This window comes from Girardinichthys multiradiatus, chromosome 4 (assembly GCF_021462225.1).
Source record: "Girardinichthys multiradiatus isolate DD_20200921_A chromosome 4, DD_fGirMul_XY1, whole genome shotgun sequence".
Taxonomy (NCBI): domain Eukaryota; kingdom Metazoa; phylum Chordata; class Actinopteri; order Cyprinodontiformes; family Goodeidae; genus Girardinichthys; species Girardinichthys multiradiatus.
The window spans coordinates 49,543,745-49,564,479 of NC_061797.1; the positions used below are offsets into that span (position 1 = coordinate 49,543,745).

Below are 20,735 nucleotides of genomic sequence, written 5' to 3' on the forward strand. Positions count from 1 at the left end.
GTTTATATGCTGAGAGGTGACTACAGGATGGAAGGGTTAAAGGAACATTTATATGCTGAGAGGTGACTACTGGATGGAAGGGTTAAAGGAAGGTTTATATGCTGAGAGGTGACTACAGGATGGAAGGGTTAAAGGAAGGTTTATATGCTGAGAGGTGACTACAGGATGGAAGGGTTAAAGGAACATTTATATGCTGAGAGGTGACTACTGGATGGAAGGGTTAAAGGAAGGTTGATATGCTGAGAGGTGACTACAGGATGGAAGGGTTAAAGGAAGGTTGATATGCTGAGAGGTGACTACAGGATGGAAGGGTTAAAATACATCATATATCTAAAGCTCTACTAGTTACGGTGACTATGAATAATTAACACTTTCACCACCTGCATGACTTATTTTTATCTCTGAATTCTGTTAATATTTGCATGAAACAAATTTTCTTCTGGGTTCTGATAATATTTCATGTCATCTTCAGATCACACGGTTATCTCACCTTTCTCCGATGTAGCCGGCTGTGCACTGACACAGACCGCTGATGTGGTCACACAGGCCTCCATTACGACATGTGCACTCCTCAGAACAGTTGATGCCGAACCACCCGAATGGGCACGGTTGGGCACACACTGGACCCTGATGGGAGGGTTGGGATAGATCAGACATGACAGGCACAGCTCACATGTTTTATGTGTGAATTTATAGATCAGTTCTTCTCATCTGATATTGATGAAGACACCAGCCTGGTCCCAGACGCCATCCAAGGGAGGACTTATAGCTTTAATTTCCTATTTGTTTAACTTAATGGACAATAAAGTATCTTATATGTATCAGAACTGCTTGAAATGTTTTATTCAAGTAAATCCAACCTATGATCAGCAACAGATGACATTTCACCAAATATCAGTAATTATTTTCCAGACTTTTAAAAAACATTTAGCTTGTAGAACCTCCTTCAGCCTCTTGTAGAACTCATTCAGCAACTTGTAGAATCATGATGAAGTCTGGACTTTGACTTGGCCATTAGAACACCTTGGTTCCTTTCTTTTAGTTTTTGTTGTAGATCTTCTGCTGTGTTCAGGATCATTATTCTGTTGATGACCCAGTTCGGACCAAGGAGATTTAGCTGTAGGACAGCTAAACTTCAGTCTGTGGGTGCAAGAAAAGCCCAAACCACCATCTCTCCACCACCATGTGCTGATTTGCTGTGTTTGGTTTTATCCGAACATGGTTCAGTGTCATTACCTTTAACCTTTAACCAGCTAACTGAGGCTTTTTGGTAATTTCTCTGAGCTTCACACTCTGACCTTGGGTTGAATCTACTGGGACACCCACTCCTGGCAGCTGTCTGAGATGTTTTCGTTTTGGTAATAATCTCTCTCTCTGGAGACTGATAAACTTCAAATAGCTTGGAAATGCCCTTATAGCCCTTTGTAGATTGATGGGCATCAACAGTTGCTTCTCTAAGGTCATTGCTCATGTCGTACCATCTTATCATTGTAATATGATAAACTCTGTAAGCAAAGACTGGGCTCCTTCTTCTATTTCAGCCAGACCTTTGTTAAATAAAAACTGGTGCTACATTGCTGGTCATCTGAGATCAGATTTACACAACAGATTATATTAATTTAAACTGTGACACTTAATGTAACATGCAAAAATAAGGGTAAAAAAGCAAAGATTCCTGAACATTTGTTTTAGAACAACATTAAGCAAGTTGCTCTTATCTTTTCTATTTTCTGAAAAGAACATATTTTTGTTCATCTTTGCTTGTTTCCCAGCGTGTAATGACATCTAAACATTATCAGCGGTGGATCCCTCAACTGAAACCAAGTCAGACAGATTCAGGAAGCTTCATCTTTGTTTCTGTCTATGCTGAGTGTCATACCATCCAGCCGGGGAGGCAGGAGCACGCTCCGGTGACATGGTGGCATGTTCCTCCATTCTGACAGGGGCAGCGGTGCTCGCACAAGGAGCCATGTTTACCTGGAGGACAAGGCTCCTCGCAGCTGCAGGAGACAAACAGAAAAACTCCATCTGCATGAACAAAGCAGTAAAAAGATTTGTTCTGGAAATAAAATCTAGACATCTACTGATGTCTAGATGTAGCTGAAAAAAAAAAGGTTAAAACATTTTAGATCCACAATGTAGACAAGATGGAACTCTGCATTATTCAAAACACAGACCCTAAAAAACTCACCATCACCGTGGTAAATAACTACAGGCCTGTCACCCTGATGTCTGTGGTCATGAAATCCTTCAAGCAACTGGTGTTGAAGCACCTGAAGGACATCAGAGGCCCCCTTTCGGCCCCCCTGCAGTTTGTTTACTAGGCAAACAGGTCGGCAGATGATGCAGTCAGCTTGGGACTACACTTCATCCTGCAACACCTCAACCACCCAGGGATGTAGGCCAGGATCCTGTTTGTAGACTTCACCTCAGCCTTCAACACCATCAACCCAAACATCCTCCACCAGAAGCTCTTCCAGCTCAAAGTACTGGCCTCCACCTCAGTGGATCACCAGCTTCCTGGAGGACCAGCAGCAGGTGAGGCTGGGGATCATCTTCTCCCACACGAGAACCTTCAGCACCAGAGCCCCCAGGGGTGTGGTCTCTCCCCACCCCTCTTCTCCCTCTACACAAATGGCCGCGCCTCTCCAGACCTGCCTGTAAATGTCCTGAAGTTTGCAGATGACACCAGTTAGGACTGTGGAGAGCTTGGTGGACTTCAGGAGAACTCCCCCACACTCCCTCACCTCATCATCCTCTACAACACTGTGTCGGCTGTGGACCACTTCTGGTTCCTAGGAACCATCCTTTCTCTGGACCTGAGATGGTCCTCACACATAGACAATGTTCAGAAGAAGGCCCAGAAGAGACTGAACCTCCTGAGGCAACTCAAGAAGTCCAACCTTCCACAGGAGCTTCTGGTCATCTTCTACACTGCCATCTTTCAGTCTGTCCTGCCTTTGTCCATCTCAGTGGGGTTTGGTTCTTCCACAAAACAGGACAGGTCCGGACTGCAACGACCAATCAGGTCTGCAGAGAGAATCATCAGGGCTGACCTTCCCTCTATGCAGGACTTATACAGGTCAAGGGTCAGAAGAAGCACAGCTAACAGATCCATACAAGGCATGTCTGCACTAATTCAATGTCTTTCTCTTTTGTAAAAACATTGTATCTATACATATTTACAAAAACCTTTTTGTTTTAATACTGCTTTTTATATTCATAGAATTTAAATTCAACATTGGAACCGAAGTTAAATTTCTTGTTTGTGCAGAAACTTGACAAATAGAGCTGGTTCTGAAACAAGAACTGATGTCTGAAAGGAAAAAGCTGCCTTGTCCACAACACAAAACAAATTTCTATATGAACACTTCTACTGATGTCCTGATTTGGCTAAAACCCCCAAAAATTCAAAATTTTGATCAAACTGATATCTTGTCAAAAATGCACAATATAGATAAAATGTGTACAAAGACATTTTTTAATGTCAGAATCTGGTTGAAAAGTGTTTGGGACTAAATCTGAACCCAAACACAGAGGGACTGAACTAAACCTAGCTGGCTGAATTTGGACCGGACCAGAAAGATGGAGCAGTTTTCCAGAACTTCTCTGATTTCAGGCAGGAAAACAACCGGTCAATCTATGCTAGATGTTAGCATGTCACATGGAGGCTTGTTTAAAGATGTCTGTCAGGTTTAAAAAGCTGAACGTTCAGGATATAGAGGCATTAATACTCTGGTACTCATCAACAGAGAAGAAAATTTAAATATTTCCTCTTTTTTGGAAGAATCCATCATATTTCTATCCAGACAGTCATTTTATTTTCACTTTCCTCACAATTCATTAGTAACATTTTGGGTTTTTAGAGAAATTCTGTAAGTTTTGTTTTAATTTTAGGGGTCTGATGGCTGGCCTTCATCCCCAAGTGTTCTTCAGGAACTACTCACAAGACGCCGGTGTATCCGGGAGCACAGAGGCACTCTCCAGTCTGATGTTGGCAGGTGGCGCCGTTGAGGCACTGGCACTCCTGTATGCAGTCTTTGCCGTACAGGTTCGGGTCGCAGTGTTCCTCGCAGCGCCAGCCCTGGTAGCCGTCTGTGCAGACGCAGGCTCCTGTTATAGGGTTGCATTTTGCTCCGTTGCGACACTGGCAGCGATTAGTGCAGTGGGGGCCCCAGAAGTCGCTGTCACAACCTGAAAGAAAGGACGAAGAAGCTGTGAGTGAGTTAAAAATGGACGTCTTCTCTTGTTTCTTGGAGATGTTTCCTCTCTCATCCTGAAGGCCTCTTCAGTTCTGAACATGGCTGGAAGTAACTCTAGTCAGAACATCAAACTATTTGGGCCGCATGGCATCGTTAGGGACATGTTTGGGATGTCAAGCAACCATGACCCAAACACCAAGCTGAATAGAGAGTATGGCCAGTGACTCATGTGTCCTAATTGCCTCATTAGTAACCTTAACAGCACTATTAGGGACCTTATTGGCCCTTTAAGTGTGATTGAACAAGATAGAAGTCCAGTTACTTTCTACTAAGGAACTTAGGAAATGTCAAAATTCCAAGCTTTTCCACATTTACATTTCCAGAGACCTCAGTCTTTATGAAGTTATACCAGATATTTGTATTGTATTCAGGGTTTAATTAGGAATGACACATTAATAAATGCACTTATAGGAAAATTCAGTCTACCAAGGAACCTTGTCCATCTCCTGCTCCACCTTACCATCAGCAATCCACCTTTGCCTGGCTGAGAACCATGACCTCAGATATGGAGTGGTGACTCTTCTCGTCGTGGCTGTAAACTGCTCTGGTACAAACTGAAAAGCATGGCCTGAAACGCCAGCAGAACTTCATCACCTACAAAAACCAAAACTGAGATCCTGACGTTCTGGATAAGAGACCAGGAGCATCCCTGCTTGAGTCCAACCTGTAATGAGAACATTTCTGACTTTCTGCCATGTGGACACAGCTGTGTTTGCTGATGTCCTGTAAAAGCATCACCAGCAGCCCATATTCTTGGAGCAGCTGCTAGAGACACCTTGGGTGACGCCGTCGTCCGAGGTGGTGAAACCTCAGACCTTGTTTAGTGGATCTTCTCTGGATCCACTAAACAAACTCATAGGAGGCCCTCAGCAGCTCAGTAAGGGTAAAGATCTTGTCCACTGTTCACCAACCAATGAAATCCACATTGCTCCTCCAGAATCCGAGGACTACACTCCAGCACAATAAACCAATAACTCCAGAAACGTTCCCAGCGAGGGAAGAAAAACCTGCTCCTCACTTAATCAGATGTGATGCAAAAATCATCCAGTTTCTGAAAATATGGGACAATCTAAATAAATTCAAAGTCTTCTTTCTGTAATTGACAATATTTAATAATCAAGATGAATAAAATCCTGCCTGCAGATACTGCTTAATGAAATGAGGGAAATTGTTCTTCATGTCCAACATGGTGTGAGAGCATAGCTCTCTGGACCTGTTTGAACATTCCCACCACATTTTGCTCGGATGTTCAAGAGGACAATCGGCTTTCAAAGAGTAGAGATGCTCTCTGCATTAACTCCGACAAAATGGAAATTATTTTCAGTACGCCCACTTTCAGTACAAACCATATTTCCATCAGTGGTAACTTAATAGAGCAGATAACCACATTTAAATATCCTGGACAATAATTTTACCTTTGAACATCATATGACAGACGTCCATAAATGTTCTCAACAAAGATTACATGTCCTTTGTACGCTCAGTGCCCTTCATGTTGCCTCTCATCTTCTGCTGTTACTGTACCAGAGTATTATTCAGCCCATTTTGTTGTACTGTTCTACCTGTTTTTACACCATGCTGTCAGTTGCAAATAGAAATAAGCTCCTCAGAATCACTCACATCGCATGAAAAATAATCTGTTCCCCCACATCAAACATCACAAAACTCAATGACAGAGCGATGGCCCTTCTCGCCAAATCAGTAGTTTCGGACACTGACCTCTTTCAGCTCCTGCCTTCTGGATGCAGAAATCAGACACTTAAATATAGAAAGGCCCATTTTAAAAGGAGTTTTGTTCCTTCAGCCATTGCTGTTCTAGACAAGCTGCCTCACCGATTTATTTTGCTGTTTGTTGTGCACCTGTTCTGTGATTAATTGTGTTGAATGTTTATATGTATGTGGATTTCCAACTTGACATGTCAGCCTGTGGAAACAAATTTTCCTTTATGGGACAATAAAGATGTCTGTCCGCCTGTCCGCCTGTCTGCCTGTCTGCCCGTCCGTGTTCAGCAGTCAGGTTTGAATTAGTTGCAGACTCAAGGAAACTGCAGAATCATTTAAATTAAAATTAAATGTGACCTCTGCTGCTGAGGATGAACTGTCTGCTCAAAATCTCTAAAAGTTTGCCTTCATCCTGGGTGACAATGAAGAGCTGAACAAGGTGACGGCCGCCTCCTCTTCCTCAGATGAAAAGCAGGTTATTGTAGATTAAACTGGAAGCAACAGAAGGCTACAAGCCAGAAGCTTGGTCTGCTGTTTTGGACCTGTCTCTAACATTAAAGCTGCTTTCACAGCTCGGTTGTGGAGTGAACCTCTGCAGGACTGTTCACAGCTGCAGCTAAAACAAACTGTCCAACATGCAGCTTTGGTCGAGCTGCATCATATCTTCCACAACAGACGACTTCACGACCAAACCTGCTTCCCTAAGAACACGGGATGACAAACAGATGACTTCCCAGATTTGTTGGAGAGGATGAATCCAAGAGATGAGACATCTGAAACATGTTCCTACAAACAAGTTTTCTTGGAGGAGATCTAGCTGATATTAGCCTGCAGTGATGGAGGGAGGAACACACTCCATTCTGATGCTGCTTCATTCATAAAAGACTCGCTTTAATCTGGTTTTAGTGGGATGATGGGATTCTCTCCTCCAAGCTGTTCCTGCTCTTTACTCACGCCCTTAGAGTTTATTCCTGAAAATATACAATAAGTTGATGAATTGTGGATATATTCCAGAACCTGATGGGAAACTAATGGGATGGAAAAAACATATTATTTTGTTTTATCTGAGAAAGAAAAGCCAGGCACTTCTATGTTTGATGTATGATTATGGGCTGAACTGAGGGGTTCTGAATGAACGGCCATTTGTTAAAAAAAGCCTGGAAAACATTGGTGCGACCAGCAGGAGGATAAATGGATAGACTGATTGTTTTTTCCAGAGTCATTGGTGGCGGTTTCACAGATATTACAGCGTTAAATATTTCTTCAGGACTGTGGTGGACAGACCAATGATCAGACAAAGCATTCATCACATCAACACTCCTCTCCTTTTCAATCTTTCTCTAATTTACTTCCTCCTGTCTGCCGTTTCCCTCCTCCGTTTGTCTTTCTTTCTAAATCCCGGACTTCTGCTCACTTCCCCTAACTAGTGAGCCAGCACAGTCAAATCCTTTATCCTCACACCGCCTCAATTATTCAGCAGCAAAGAGTCCAAATCAAGTGACTAATGACTTTGATCAAGAGTAGCTCGCTGGCATTAAGGAGAACTTTCTGCACTAAATTAAGAGCAGCATAATACGGGCTGGCAAAGGCCAACTGCTGCAGGAATATGTGGAGGTTTGTCCACCGTGGACTCTCTCTCAGTGCCAATAATAAAATCAGAAATTGCTGATTCTCTCTGATTTATAATTGTGTCTTTATTCCAATCATCCAAGACTGGCTGATGCTAATCAGAACCATGTGTTTACTGTAGAATATGGATCTAAATCAGTTTTGGGGCTCCTGAATGGGATAAAATGTGACAGAGAACAGTAAAAAACCAAAGAGAAATCCACCGTGAACTCAAACATCGAAACGTTTCCTGGACAGTGAACGCAGCTTCACCATTAGTAAGGAAAGCATCTATTGGCAGCCCTCAATGTTGCATCAACTTGTTTGACCAAGTGTTTGTATAATGCAGCTGAAATTTCTTCTGTTTATTATAATTAGTTCATATCAGCTGACAACCTCGTCCATTATCTGGATTATTTATTTATTGTTTGTTTTCTTTGCTTAAATCTGGTTTGATTTTAACTAGAGGTTACAGTAAAACATACAAAGGTTTCTGTACCATTTTCTTTAAATACAGTCTAGACTAATATTAAATAATGAAAAGCAGTGATTCATTTTATTCCTTCCACCTAGAGGCCTCAGTTATCAGGTTAAAGGTCAAGACAGGGCAATTAGAAAAACACTGAACTGGTATGGCTGCTTGGAGGGGTGAAGGACAGAAAGCCATATCTTCCTAGAAACAAGACGGCAGCAGGACTTGAAGGACAAGACTTCTGGGACAATGTCTTCTAGGCCAAAGTAGAGACAGATGCTTGACCATAATGCACAGAACCATGTTAAGAGAAACCGTCTAACACGGTGGTGGAGGAGTGATGATTTGGGCCTGTTTTCTACTCTCACATGACCTGCAGTCACTGAGTGGACCATGAACTCCTCTGCAGACTAAAGTATTCTGGAGTCAAACGTGAATTTATCTGTCCAACAGCTAAAGCTTGGTCCAAACTGGGTCATCAGCAGAACCATGATCCCAAACACAGCAGCTGATCTACAACAGAATGACTGGAAAATAAAATAATCAAGGTGATCCAATAGCCTAGTCAAAATCCAGAGCTCAACCTGATTGAGAACCTGTGGTGGGACCTTCAGAGAGCCGAGCAGAATGAACTGAAACAGCGTTGGAAAGCAGAGTGGACCTAAATTCCTCCACAACGATGGGAGAGACTGATAAAATCAGACAGGAAACGATTACTCAGAGTTATTGCTGCTGTTACCTTTAACAGTCCTGTTGGTTTCAGTAAACATGGCAGAAATGTAATAATTCTTTACTTGACGGGTTTTACTGCATGTTTGAAGGAAATAAAACGTGTTTAGAAAGCTTGTAATAATCAGCACCTCTGCCTGGTGGGTGGTCACCATCCCAGAGCTTTAAAAATGACCCCTATTCATTCCACTGATGACAAATTGTTTTCAGGTAGCAGAAAGGCAACAAATAAGAAGCTGAAACCATTCAGTGGCTCAGCTGACCGAGCAGCAATTACAGGTCATTACACCTATGACTGATCAAGCTCAGATATACCCCACACAGCCACACTTTCATGTTTGAAATAATTCCTATTATTCCTAAATCATTTATGACGCGATTTTCTGCCTCGTGTTTAAATAGAGAGGCGATTCAGAGGCCAGAAGAAAAAACAGAACCCAGAGGGAGACAATGATTTATTTAAAAGGAGCAATAAAAGGAAAGGAGCCATGAAGGTGTAAAATCGACTCAGCAGGATGAACTCCAGACAATTAGAGACTTAAAGGTTCACAGGAGAACTGGACTCCTGGATGAGTCAGAGCAGCAGTTTGAGCTGATTTCAGGTAAATCTGCCAGAGGTTTCAATAAATCCAAGCTCAAACCGAGTCAGAATGTTCTGCTTTTCCTGCAGACTTTTATTCTAAAGAGGGAAGAGACTTTAGGAGCTTAGGGAAGCGGCAGTAAAAAGGAAATGGCTCGAGGATAGTTAAAGAAATTAAAACTGGCTCATTGATTTACAGAAAGTTCCATCAGCTTTCAAAAACAAATTTTGCAAGTAATTCATATTTAATGTCCCAGTCGGGTGATGTGACCCAAAACAAACAATGTTTTTCCCCTGAACAGGTGACGATCCTGTTATTGTGCTGTTGGACTGACGGCTGGACGACATCATAAGTTCCAGTTTCTGTCCTCTGGAACAAATGAAACCATTTCTGTGTCACATCCGTTCTTAATAATGATTATAGCTCCACAACACTTATATGAGTGGTTATGAAGGTTGCATCTGGTATGGAGTTAATGCCGTTTGCTAACTGATAAGAGAAGAGCCCTGAGGAAGTTGCTGCAGCCTTTTTGCATTTAATCAGTAAACTGCAGCAGAATGGTAAGAAGCAGAGAACCTATATAACTCATTTCTAGTCATACAGCGACTCAAAGCAATTTCACACGAGTCTCATTCATCCATCTATATGTACACAGCTTGAGGTTCAGTGTCTAGCCCAAGGACACCTCAGCATGAGGTGGGAGCTGGAATTGGACTCACAATCTTCTGATTAACAGATGGTTTCTCTTCCCACTGACTAACCTAATCCAATCCCCTGCATTCAGGTTCTGTTTGTGGGCTTTTCTGTTTTTAACACTATTCAACCAAATCCACAGGTTTCAACTTTAACAGACATGTGTGTCATTCATGCAGGCATTCTGGTTTTATTTGGTTCTGGATAACAGATCACAGCAGGTAAGGTGTACCACAGGGCTGCGTTCTTGTTCACAACATTCTTTAGACACTGTAGAAAATTACAGTCAAGCAAAAACTGTATATAATAATAATATATAATAAACAGAAACTTTTTGTTATGCAAGGGAAAAATAAACAGGTATATTTAATTTTTCCTGTTCTTTTTGTCTGAGGAGGATGATTGGATTGCTTCTTGGTGAGAGGTTCATTAATGTTTGGAGTTGGGTTCTGAGCTGTGGAAGTCTCTGGAGGTTCGGATCAGTAAGTCAGCTTCTGTGTCTGGTCGTCTTACTCTACACTACAGTGAATAGTTGCTCCCACAGGTAGACTAAATACTACCAAACATGCAGAGCATTGGAAAAGCTTGGAGGCGGAGTTGGGACGTTATCGCTGGGATGAAGAGGGAAGCTGTGTGGCAGCGCTCCACCACAGTGTTTGACAGCTGGTAGGAGGTGTTTGGGCTGATTTTCTGGGTTTGTTTTTCTCCAAACATGCTGCTGTTATGCTTTTGTGGTAAAAATCTGTCTAATCTGTCCAGAAGACATTGTTTCTGATGTCCTTGCTGAAAAAGTCCTTTAAGTAAAATGTAAGCTGAGAGTAAACGGACCAACGGAGAATGATTTTATTCTGCAGTGTGGATTCAGTTTCACTGAAAGCAAAAATAAGAGAAAATCCTGACATGGCTGGTGGATCTCCTTTGTCAGAAACAGGTTGATCTGTAGACGTTTAATCAATTCTCAATTAACTGGCCGCCAATCTGAAAATTCAAAAAACACAAAAAACTTATTTGAAAAAAGAGTGAGTGAAGTTTAAATGAACGTGAATTTAATCTCTCTATAGTTCAGTACCGATTTCAGGATGTAAAAACTACGTTTCCCACGTGCTTGGAGCTAACCCAGATACATAATGCATGTGATCATAACTGACTAAGTTCAGAGTCGTTCTGGGCAGTTTGTTTCTGGATGTAAACAAGTTCAGGAGTTGATATTTGTACTGATTTATCTGGAATCTGACAGAGCTTTCATGCTTATGGATGACCTGATTAGAAATTCTCCATATGAATCTGTCACATGTTCAGCGGCTGTTTTCTTCATTTTGATTTATCAAGCAGAATAAATGAAATAAAAGCAGCCCTTTGAGTCGGAGCTGGGAGGAAAATCCAATTTTTCAGCAATTTTACATTTTTTACCTTCACTGAGCCACAATCTAAGGTTTTTATAAAAGTTATGGCTCCTATTTTACCACTCTGAACTGTTATAGGTAATGTGCACAGAAAATTAATGACGGCGTTAAATCACTGCTGCACCTGCTTTAAATGTATTTCTCTCATCTTTCAGCCATGAAATTAAATGAAATAAAAGTTTAAATGTTTCAGATGCTGTCGAATTTAATAGACAGACGTCCAGGAGCCTAAAAGAGGCCCCAAAAAGTCCAGAGTCCAGAACAAACTGACCTGCTTACTAATTAATAAGATGAACAGCTGGAAGGTGAAAAATCTTATTTTAAACTGAATGTAAGACCCAACTGGTCAAAGCCAGAAAAACACCTTACATCAGGATTGTTGTTTATTGCCTCCTCTGGTACAGATGTGGAAAATTGGCTTTATTAATTACATTTTTTTCTGCAGCAGCATCATCTCACACTGACAGCTTTACTCCAGCCTCTAATCTGAGTAGATTTATTCATGGGTGACAACATCCCAGAATCACAAAAATAGAAAGGCTTTTAACAAGGGATGCACCGGTATGAAAATGTGGGCCGATATTGCTATTCAATATTTTATATTTGTATTGTTTTATGGTCATAGCCAATATCTGCTGATATTATATATATTCTCTTCTCTAATCCTTTCTATGTTGTAAAAAGGTAACCATGTCACTGACGTTGCTTCTCTACTTCAGTTAAACACCCCATAATCCTGCGCTGCATCACGATCACTGTCACATGACCAAACGAATACCACATGACCAAGCATCAACGAAATCACTGGTGCCACGGTTATTGGAACCCCTGCTGTTGATTGATTTAACCATTCGTTTGGGATCATTAACGACCCACCTTACTACCCGAGGACACCAGATTCTTATTTTCAAATGTTCTGGTATTTTTAGTTCATGGTGTAAGGCAGTATGATAATGTTTCCAGGGCCTTTGGAGGAGAGAGAAGCCCACAGCACCACAGATCCACCACCGTATTTAACAATCTACCTGAGGTTCTTTTTCACATTTTCCTCCTGAGTTTCACAGCAGACCCACCTGGACCATTTGTTAGTGAGTAGCTCAAACAGTCTCATCTAACCACAGCTCACAGGTCCAGTTAAAGTCCCAGCAGAGTCAACAAACGCCACATGTTCATGTTTGTGATGGTAGGACAGAAAATACTTTTTTCCTGGCATGACTCCCTAACATCCAGCTGGTGTGTAGATAGTATCTCATGGCTGTTGCCACTCCTCGCTGCAGTTCTCCAACAGTGATCTTTGGAGATGTTTCTACCTCCCTTACTCTCCTCCTCCGTGTATGGTAGAAGATAAACCCCACCTGCTGGTTAAAACGTTTTAATTATGGCTCATTACTTTAGACAGACAGTTTTTCAGAGATGCTTCTGAAACTTCTATTGGCAAAAAAGGAATAAAAACTCAAAACCTATTTAGCTTTAAATAGACACAACAAACATCTCCTGGCATCACAGGTGATGGGGACTTCTGTGACGACTCGTCTCTGTTGATCAGTGCAGAGGCGAGAGGGAAAGTCTGCTGCTATGGATTGTTTAAGATTGATGGAATCAGAGGAAACTAAGATAAAAAGTCTGCTAAAAGATTCAAGTAACTTGGATTAGGGTTTAAGATCTGATGACAAAATTGTTTCTCAGTTCAGAGACAGACGCGCCTCGCTGAGACGAAGATGGACAAGCAGCCGAAGAAGAGCAAGTTGGGAATTCCCTGACCATACAGTGAGGTGAGGAAGGATAGTGCTGAGAGGTGGAAAAACAAAGGCAGCCGGCGACTGAGCTGTCTGCAGATGTATGTCTTGGATCGGTCCTACGTTGCTGGGGGCCATCCTGCGAACCAATGAGGTGTTGAAGAGACACAGGAGGGCTAGAAAATGTTGGGGCGTGTGGAAAAATGGAAAGAATCTGTGCTTATCTCTGACTGTAACATTTTATTTTCTCTGAAGCTTTGGGACAATCTGAATATATTCATTAGTCTCTTTACTGACCTTCTTGTCCAAAGGTCTTTACCAGCTGCCAGCACTAAGTAAGCTCTGCACTGGTGGCAATAATATTGTGTCTTGGAGCTTTCTGGATAACCTAAGGTGTCCTGAAACCTTCCTTTCTGCAGCTAAAGCTCTGAACTTGAAGTTCTTGATTATCTAGAAAACAGTTTTCAGCTGAGATTTTCCCAGCAGCTGTTTTCTGCATAAGGCCTTTTTAACTTCATACCTGATTGTAATTTAGAGTAACCAAGTATCCTAACAGTCATAGTGTTGGACTGTTGGAAGAAGCCAGACGCCCAGGGAGAATCTATGCAGAACAAACCCAGGCTGGGATTCGAACCCAGGACCTTCTCAGCTTGCCTCTGTGCAACCCACGAGATACATTGTTTTTCTGGTATTCTCCACCCTGGGGTCTCCTCTCAGTGGACCATACATGGAATATCTCTAAAGAGCAGGACCAAGGCATCATCCTGATCAGATGAAGCACCCCAGCTGACTCCTGTTGATGTGGAGGAGGAGTAACGCTACTCTGAGCCTCCTGGCTGTTGATGCTCAGCTGAGAACATCGTATAGATGGTATGGAGATAGTGTAGCTTGGTGTGAAGTTAGAGATCAGGTTTTTGTCCTGCTGACAACTGCTCAGAGCAGAACATCGGCAGGAGAACCACCTTCTAATGTGTTGTTGAAACAAACAGAGACTCAGTGAAGTTTCCATGACTTAAAGCTGTTGGGGTCATTCATTTTGGTCGCACATTTTGACACACGCAGCTCAACAGACGTCGCAACTCTGACGTCACTGGGAGTATAAACCAGCTGAGATGCAGAGTTTCATGGCCATTTCCCGCCTGTCTCACAGGACAGCACAACGAAGGCGCATACCTGGAGAAACAAGCTTGCAGGCGAACCTTTGCTCCACAAGGCCATTCCCGGAAGAGCTTAAAAGCTGCAAATCTGTCTGATACGAGAAGATCAGGAGATTTTTTTACCGATTGAAGACCACGGCGACACTCGGCGTAGGTAAAAACCCTACAGAGGTTCTATGTCCAAGGAGAAGAGTTTCCTCCTTGTGTATGCAGTCGACTAATGGTTCATCTTTTCCCCTCCTGGACGGATGAGAAGATACCGTTTTTTTTTTCCTCTTTAATTCGATCACGGACGCGTGATCCCCCTCCCCTCCTTTTTCTTCAGACCTGATCCTCAACCGGTGGAGATAAGAAATGAACCTCAAAGTAATTTTGTTCTTTTTATATTAAACCGGATAGGTGCATTGAGAACAGGATGAAGCAGTTAAGGTGATGCAGGATCACCAGTAGTTAATCTCAGGTATTAACTTGTTGCTATACTGATGGAAGTGTTTTATGCTGAGCTGTGTTTTGATTTGCTGCTGCGTGGTTAATGATCCCAAATCAGCCAGGAGTTAGAAGTTGGACTTTTACAAGTTTTTCATTCAAGGCAGCTGTGGTCTGGGCCTCGCTGACCACTCTTTGTTCCAGTTTTATTGCTGGAAATTTTCCACTGAGTTCCTGCCTCAGAGTTTTATGACCCTTTGTTCAAGATTTGGGGCGATCAGCTGATAGTGGCTAAAGGGGCGTGGCCTCACAGTTTCATCAGCTGATCGCTGATCGAGACATCAACACCAGGAGGATTTATTTCCATTTAACCCAAATTACACATTTTATCCATAAACTGCTGGTTTGAGCTTCATAGACACTAAATGCGCATATTTATTTTTCTTTTATTATTATTGTTAGGTAGTCATTGTTATTCCTTTTGTGTAGAATAGTGCTTGTTAGTTAGGTGAAGGTTTTTGGACCAGAATAATGGTATATCAGGATTATTTGGCTTCAATAAATCTTCATCTATATAATTAAGAGAAGCGTTTGTGTTTATTTCGTGCAAGAGAGATTTATCTGTCAAACAAGGTCAAAGTTCCTCCACCTTCGGTGAAGTGGTTGAATAAACAGTGACAGTTGGTGGTTTTGGTTAATAATTTGTAATTATTAAAGAGCTTTGAGCCTATAATCACAACACCAGAGGATATCTCTGATTTCTGTTCGTAAGTGATGATTTTTGCTTAAGAAATAAAAAAATTTCAAATTATGATTTTAAATTATAATTCTTGATGAATATTAATTAATCAATAATCATAATCCTTACAAAGCATAAAGCATCCAGCCTCAATTCAGTGGCTGATATCCTCTTACTAAAGTGTCTGAATGAAACTTTAAGGAACATTAATGTCTGTAATGTCTTTCCGTCCACACTCAGCACTATTTGTGTGAGCGGATAAGATGGTGTTGTTTCTGCTGCGACAATGTTTAAAGCTGATTTAAAAATCAGCACAGAGAGTCTAAGTTAAACATTAGAGCTTTTGTTCCACCTGCACTTTTCTTGCCATTGTTCCAGGGTACCTCATGCACTTACATGTGTGTCTTTTATTCTTGCATTTATTGATTCATCACATGTCCTTTTAAAGCTTGCTGTTTGGTCCCTGCAGCACCATTAATGCTCTCTGGACGTCTTGTCCCTGGGCTTTAAAAGCAAGCTATAAATGTGGCGGATCTGCACGTCTTTTACGTTTTGTGTTCTTCTATTATTAATATTCATGTATAATGAAGACATGTTTTCCTTTAATGTTCTTCAGGTTATAAAACCACACTGATGCACTTGTTTGCAGGTCTGATGTTCTGTTTTAAGGACAGACAGGAGAAGAAGAAAACATCTGCTCTGCTCTTCGTTAATGTGAAGAGCAAATAACCTACGTGAGCTCTTGTTCTTGTGATGTATTTATTTGTTCTCAGTTCTCTCAGCACATGGCTCTGCTTCTGTCTGAAAACACCCAGACAGAACCACCAGCAACAGATGCACCCCAGAACATCTGGACCCAAACAGCGGGTCCAGAACAGCGGATCTGCTGGCTGGTAGAAAACAAATACGATAAGAAGAAAACACTAAATAATTGTTTATATACAAGACCCTGTAACGTTGGCCCTCCTGGTAAAGCTGTGTAAAAAATTATAAAAATTATCTTTTACTGCAGCAGCATAATCTAACACTGATAGTAACATTTACATTTATGGAAATAATACTTTAGGACAAATATTTTTAAACACCTATTGGCGCCTCTAACAGTTATAAAACTAAAATAAATGTAAGTTTAATTTTTCCAAACATCTTTCTTTCTGTTTCCATGAGCCATAAATATGACATATGGCTTTTTTTCTGAGCCGCTATTCAAAATGAAAAAGACAAGAGAACATGCCATCAAGTAAGGCAGAGTCGGTTCAGCCACGTAAGTCAGAAAATACCTACATAAAAATGTAGCAAACAGAGCAAACATTACCAACAAACAGACAGGATGAGGAGCCAAGCTCATCTTGGCACCACACACCGCCAGCAGGATGGTGGAGGTCAAAACATCTTCAACATTCTCTGTCAGAAACCTGCACAGAGAGGGACATCTTGGCCTCAACAAGTCTCCACAGCAACTATCCGACACGTATCTACTAGACAGCTGGTTGTCAGGGAAACATGCCAGGAAAAAGCTTTTTCTGCCCTACCATCACAAACATAAACATGGAGAGTTGGTAAACTCTACTGGGATTTTAACTGGACCTGTGAGCCCTGCTCAGATGAGACTCAAGCTGAGTTTCTCAGAAACAAACATTCCAGGTGGTTCTGCTCTGAAACTAAGGATGGAGATGTGGAGTAAGGTGGAGGATCTGTGGTGCTGTGGGCTTGTTTCTTTTCCAAAAGGCCCCAGGAATCGTGTTTTTGTTAGAAACATTTATTTCTGAAAGTGAGAATATTCCCCACTTATTAAATGTAATTAAATTACAGGCTGATATTTTTCATAGTGGGATTATGTTGCTGCAATAAAGGTACATTTTTTTGGGGGGGATTTTTTTAAAAACTATTTTAATCTTTTCTTGTTGCTATTTTCTCACCCAATATGAACCCAGTATAATGAGTGGTCTAAGTAAGGGTGAAGTCAACCAACTTAATATTTTGCAAAAAATAAAAAGATGTTTTAAAAAATAAATTTCCTTTCATTCCTTCCTAACTTTATTTGTTCATTTTGAGTTTTAGTAGAAAACTAAAGTAGTTTTAACTGCAAATACGCAAAGTTTTTGGACCCAGTTTAAAGCCAGAGATCAGACTCAGAAATAAGCTGTAAAAGTTCCTCCTGTTTAGACCAAAAATCTCAGTTAATTAATGATATTTTGAATTTCTAGATCACATTTCTTCTTTTGCTAGTAATGACTAGATTATTTTTTTGTGTTAGTCTAGTAGTAAATAACATTTCGCTGATTAATAATTAAATCAATCTCGACTTAGTGATTAGCTCTCTCTATTAATTTTAGTTATTCTAAATAAATGTTCACACCTGATTTCTCTATTGCACCTTAATGTTGCTACAAATTTATAATCAGAACACATTAAAACCAACAGGACTAAGAGTGAGCTTGCAGCAGTAATCTGAGGCTGTTATTGCTAACAGAGCATAATAATGAGTCTTTTACATTTCCAGCAGTGCTCCACTTTACAGGAGGCCCTGTTGCTAAAAGTATTTCCATCAGCACAGTGTTAGACGGCCACTGCTCGCTCCCCTGACAAATGGGTAAACAATGCTTTATAACAGAGGCAGTGGGGGAGCGTATTTTTCAGATGTGAGGCTTTTTCACCTCGGCACACGCTGATGAAAGCGACCGATTAAACCCTGCTGCAGCTCGGCTTCAGCGGCCCGGCTGTAGGTAACCATGTCAAACACAGCTGAGTTATTAGGAGACAGATGACCCACATGCAAACAAGCACGCTCCTGTTTAATTCACAACCATTGATTTCCTATTTCCAATTAATAATTGTAATTAGAGGCAGCATATTTCAGGCTGGACCGTACGTGGGTCGATGAGGGACGGTGGACAGCCCAGATGGATGACACAGTTTTCCTGCTGCGAGGCCTGCAATGAAGTGTCAGTTTACTGTGACACTGACATGGCTCTGTGTGTGTGTGTGTGTGTGTGATGGAGATTTTCCTTTTAATGAGGCCGTTTTCATGTCCAGATAATAAGCAGGGAAAGTGGACGGCGCGTTAATCAATGATCAAGTCTGCGGGCGAAGCATATCCCAGCAGCAGTGAGTTCTCCGTTCTGAACAGTCCATGTTGTTTTCCAGCTCTAAATAATTGCCGTCATTAGCGCTCGTCAACAACGTTCCTGTGGAATGATGCATGAGATGAGACAAGCTTTCACTTGATCACTTAATGGTATCTCTGTGTGTGTGTCTGTGCATGCTGGACTGGCTCGGACTGAGGCCAGCGTGCTTTCTTCTTGGATAATTGTATTTTAATGATCTCTTTTTATGCAAACTTGGGGCATAAATCTGAGATCAGGTCTAATGGCTGCTGGCATGTGGCTGTCCTCCCACCGACCCGCCCATAAAATCTAAAAAGGTGAAGGCTGCACATCCGACAGTTGATGGTGTCATCTGGCCGAGGTCAGAGATGAAGAGCTCAGCTAAATTAGAATCACTGAATGGGAGGCTAGTCATAGACCTTAGATGGGAAAACGTTGGGACACTGACAAACAAAAACCTTTTCATGCAGCATCATTCCAGGCTCCATCCCGTTCGTAAAACAATGGGCTAAACAGACATCATAAAATGATTTAAAAACAGAACAATAGCAACCACGAGAGCCTCTGAGGAGCAAAGATGATTAAAGGATCTCCAGCCTTACACCAAATGAATGAAAGAACATAAATAACACTGAAATGATTAAAAACAAAGTTCCCCAAACAAAGATTTGATGGGGTTTGCATACTTCTACCTCTGCAGAGAAGATGATCATGAAACCGCTGAAGGTATCTGGAGGGATTTCATGGAGCAGCCGTGATCTCCAATCCCTCAGACGGCGTTGAACAAAGAACCATCATTCATCAACTGTTGCCAGAACCACATGGACTACACAGCCTTGCAGAGGTACTCACACACCTTTAACTCTTCCACGTGTCAGATGGACCAACACAAAGTACTGCAGAAATGTAAAGTGGAAGGAAAAATCTTCAAAGTGTGGCTTGCTCAGCCGCTGTTATATCCATAAATAAAATCTAGTGAAAACAGCTGCTTTCAAAAGTCGCCTAATTTGTGAATAGAGCCCAGCAGATGTGGAGATGTTTACAGCAGGGTTAGGATATAAAACATTAGATGGAGAACTGTTTGATGTATTATCTGAAAATGATGGGGAAATGAAGGGGAAACAGCACATGGAGAAATGCTATATGTGGAGAAAATAAATAAATTTACCTATAAATAAACAAGTGATGGCAGCATCATGCTGTGGAGATGTTTTCCTTTAGTAGGGACAGGGAAGCTGGTCAGAGTTGATGGGAAGATAGATGGAGCTGAATCCAAGATAATCCTGGAAGAAAACCTACTGGATTTATTGAGCATCGTCTTTGACGGATGGTGTTAGTAATAAAAATAGGGCAGAATCAGCAAACAGGGCGGCACAAACCTGCTCCTGTCCCAAGCATTAATGATGCTGTTAGTTACCAACATGGCTGCTGTTCTTCTCTGGAACCTGGTCTGAAGCCAGGCTGATCCTCACATAGGATCTCATTTCAAACCATGGATTGCTCCTGTTACGTTTTAACCAATTCTAGAAACTTGGCAGCGAGAGAAAGTTTGAATTATGGGGGATTATAATTTCAAACTGTGGGAGCTCCAACCTTCAACAGGGCGAGCAAAGACAGCTTCTCATAATTTAGGACTGACATTAGTCCCGAGACTCCGATTAAAAATCTGAGTTATAGTCTCAGCAATAAAGACGACTGCAAGTTTTAGAAGATTTGAATTTGAATTGTCTGCTTTGGGAGACTGTCTGGGCTCAAAGTATTTCTGCTGCAAAATTTCAATCTTTTAAAGTGAAACATCTAAAAGCAGGTGGACCTGATGAAATAAAGAAATAAAAACAACGATCCTCATTTCAGTCAAGCTTTAATTCTGTCTTCTTGCTGAACTTTGCTCCGAGCTAAATCCGAAGGTAAGCTTTGAGTTTTTATTCTTGTTTCCAAGCATGTCCCTTTGATGGCTCCTGTTAGCTGCATGTCCTGAAGGACAGCCGCTCCATAAAAGGGTCAGTGAAGTGTTATCCTAATTCCGCGGCTGGAGTTGGCTCTCAGTCAGTCCGGAAAGTGGACTGGCTTCAGGGGATCCTTATGGAGCCACCGGAGCGG

The 20,735-nt window shown here is 41.6% G+C and overlaps 1 protein-coding gene across 3 annotated transcripts in view; it reads right to left on the reverse strand.

The window, feature by feature from the left end:
- Positions 1-20,735, reverse strand: part of LOC124866530 (multiple epidermal growth factor-like domains protein 11) — a 172,393-nt gene that overhangs the window by 71,373 nt on the left and 80,285 nt on the right. For all 3 annotated transcript variants that reach the window (XM_047362355.1, XM_047362357.1, XM_047362356.1), the window contains exons 6-8: positions 3,948-4,194; positions 1,880-2,000; positions 491-627 (exon numbers count right to left, since the gene is read on the reverse strand). In XM_047362355.1, the coding sequence (XP_047218311.1) occupies positions 491-627; positions 1,880-2,000; positions 3,948-4,194 (505 nt within the window). The remainder of the gene's footprint in view (positions 1-490; positions 628-1,879; positions 2,001-3,947; positions 4,195-20,735) is intronic.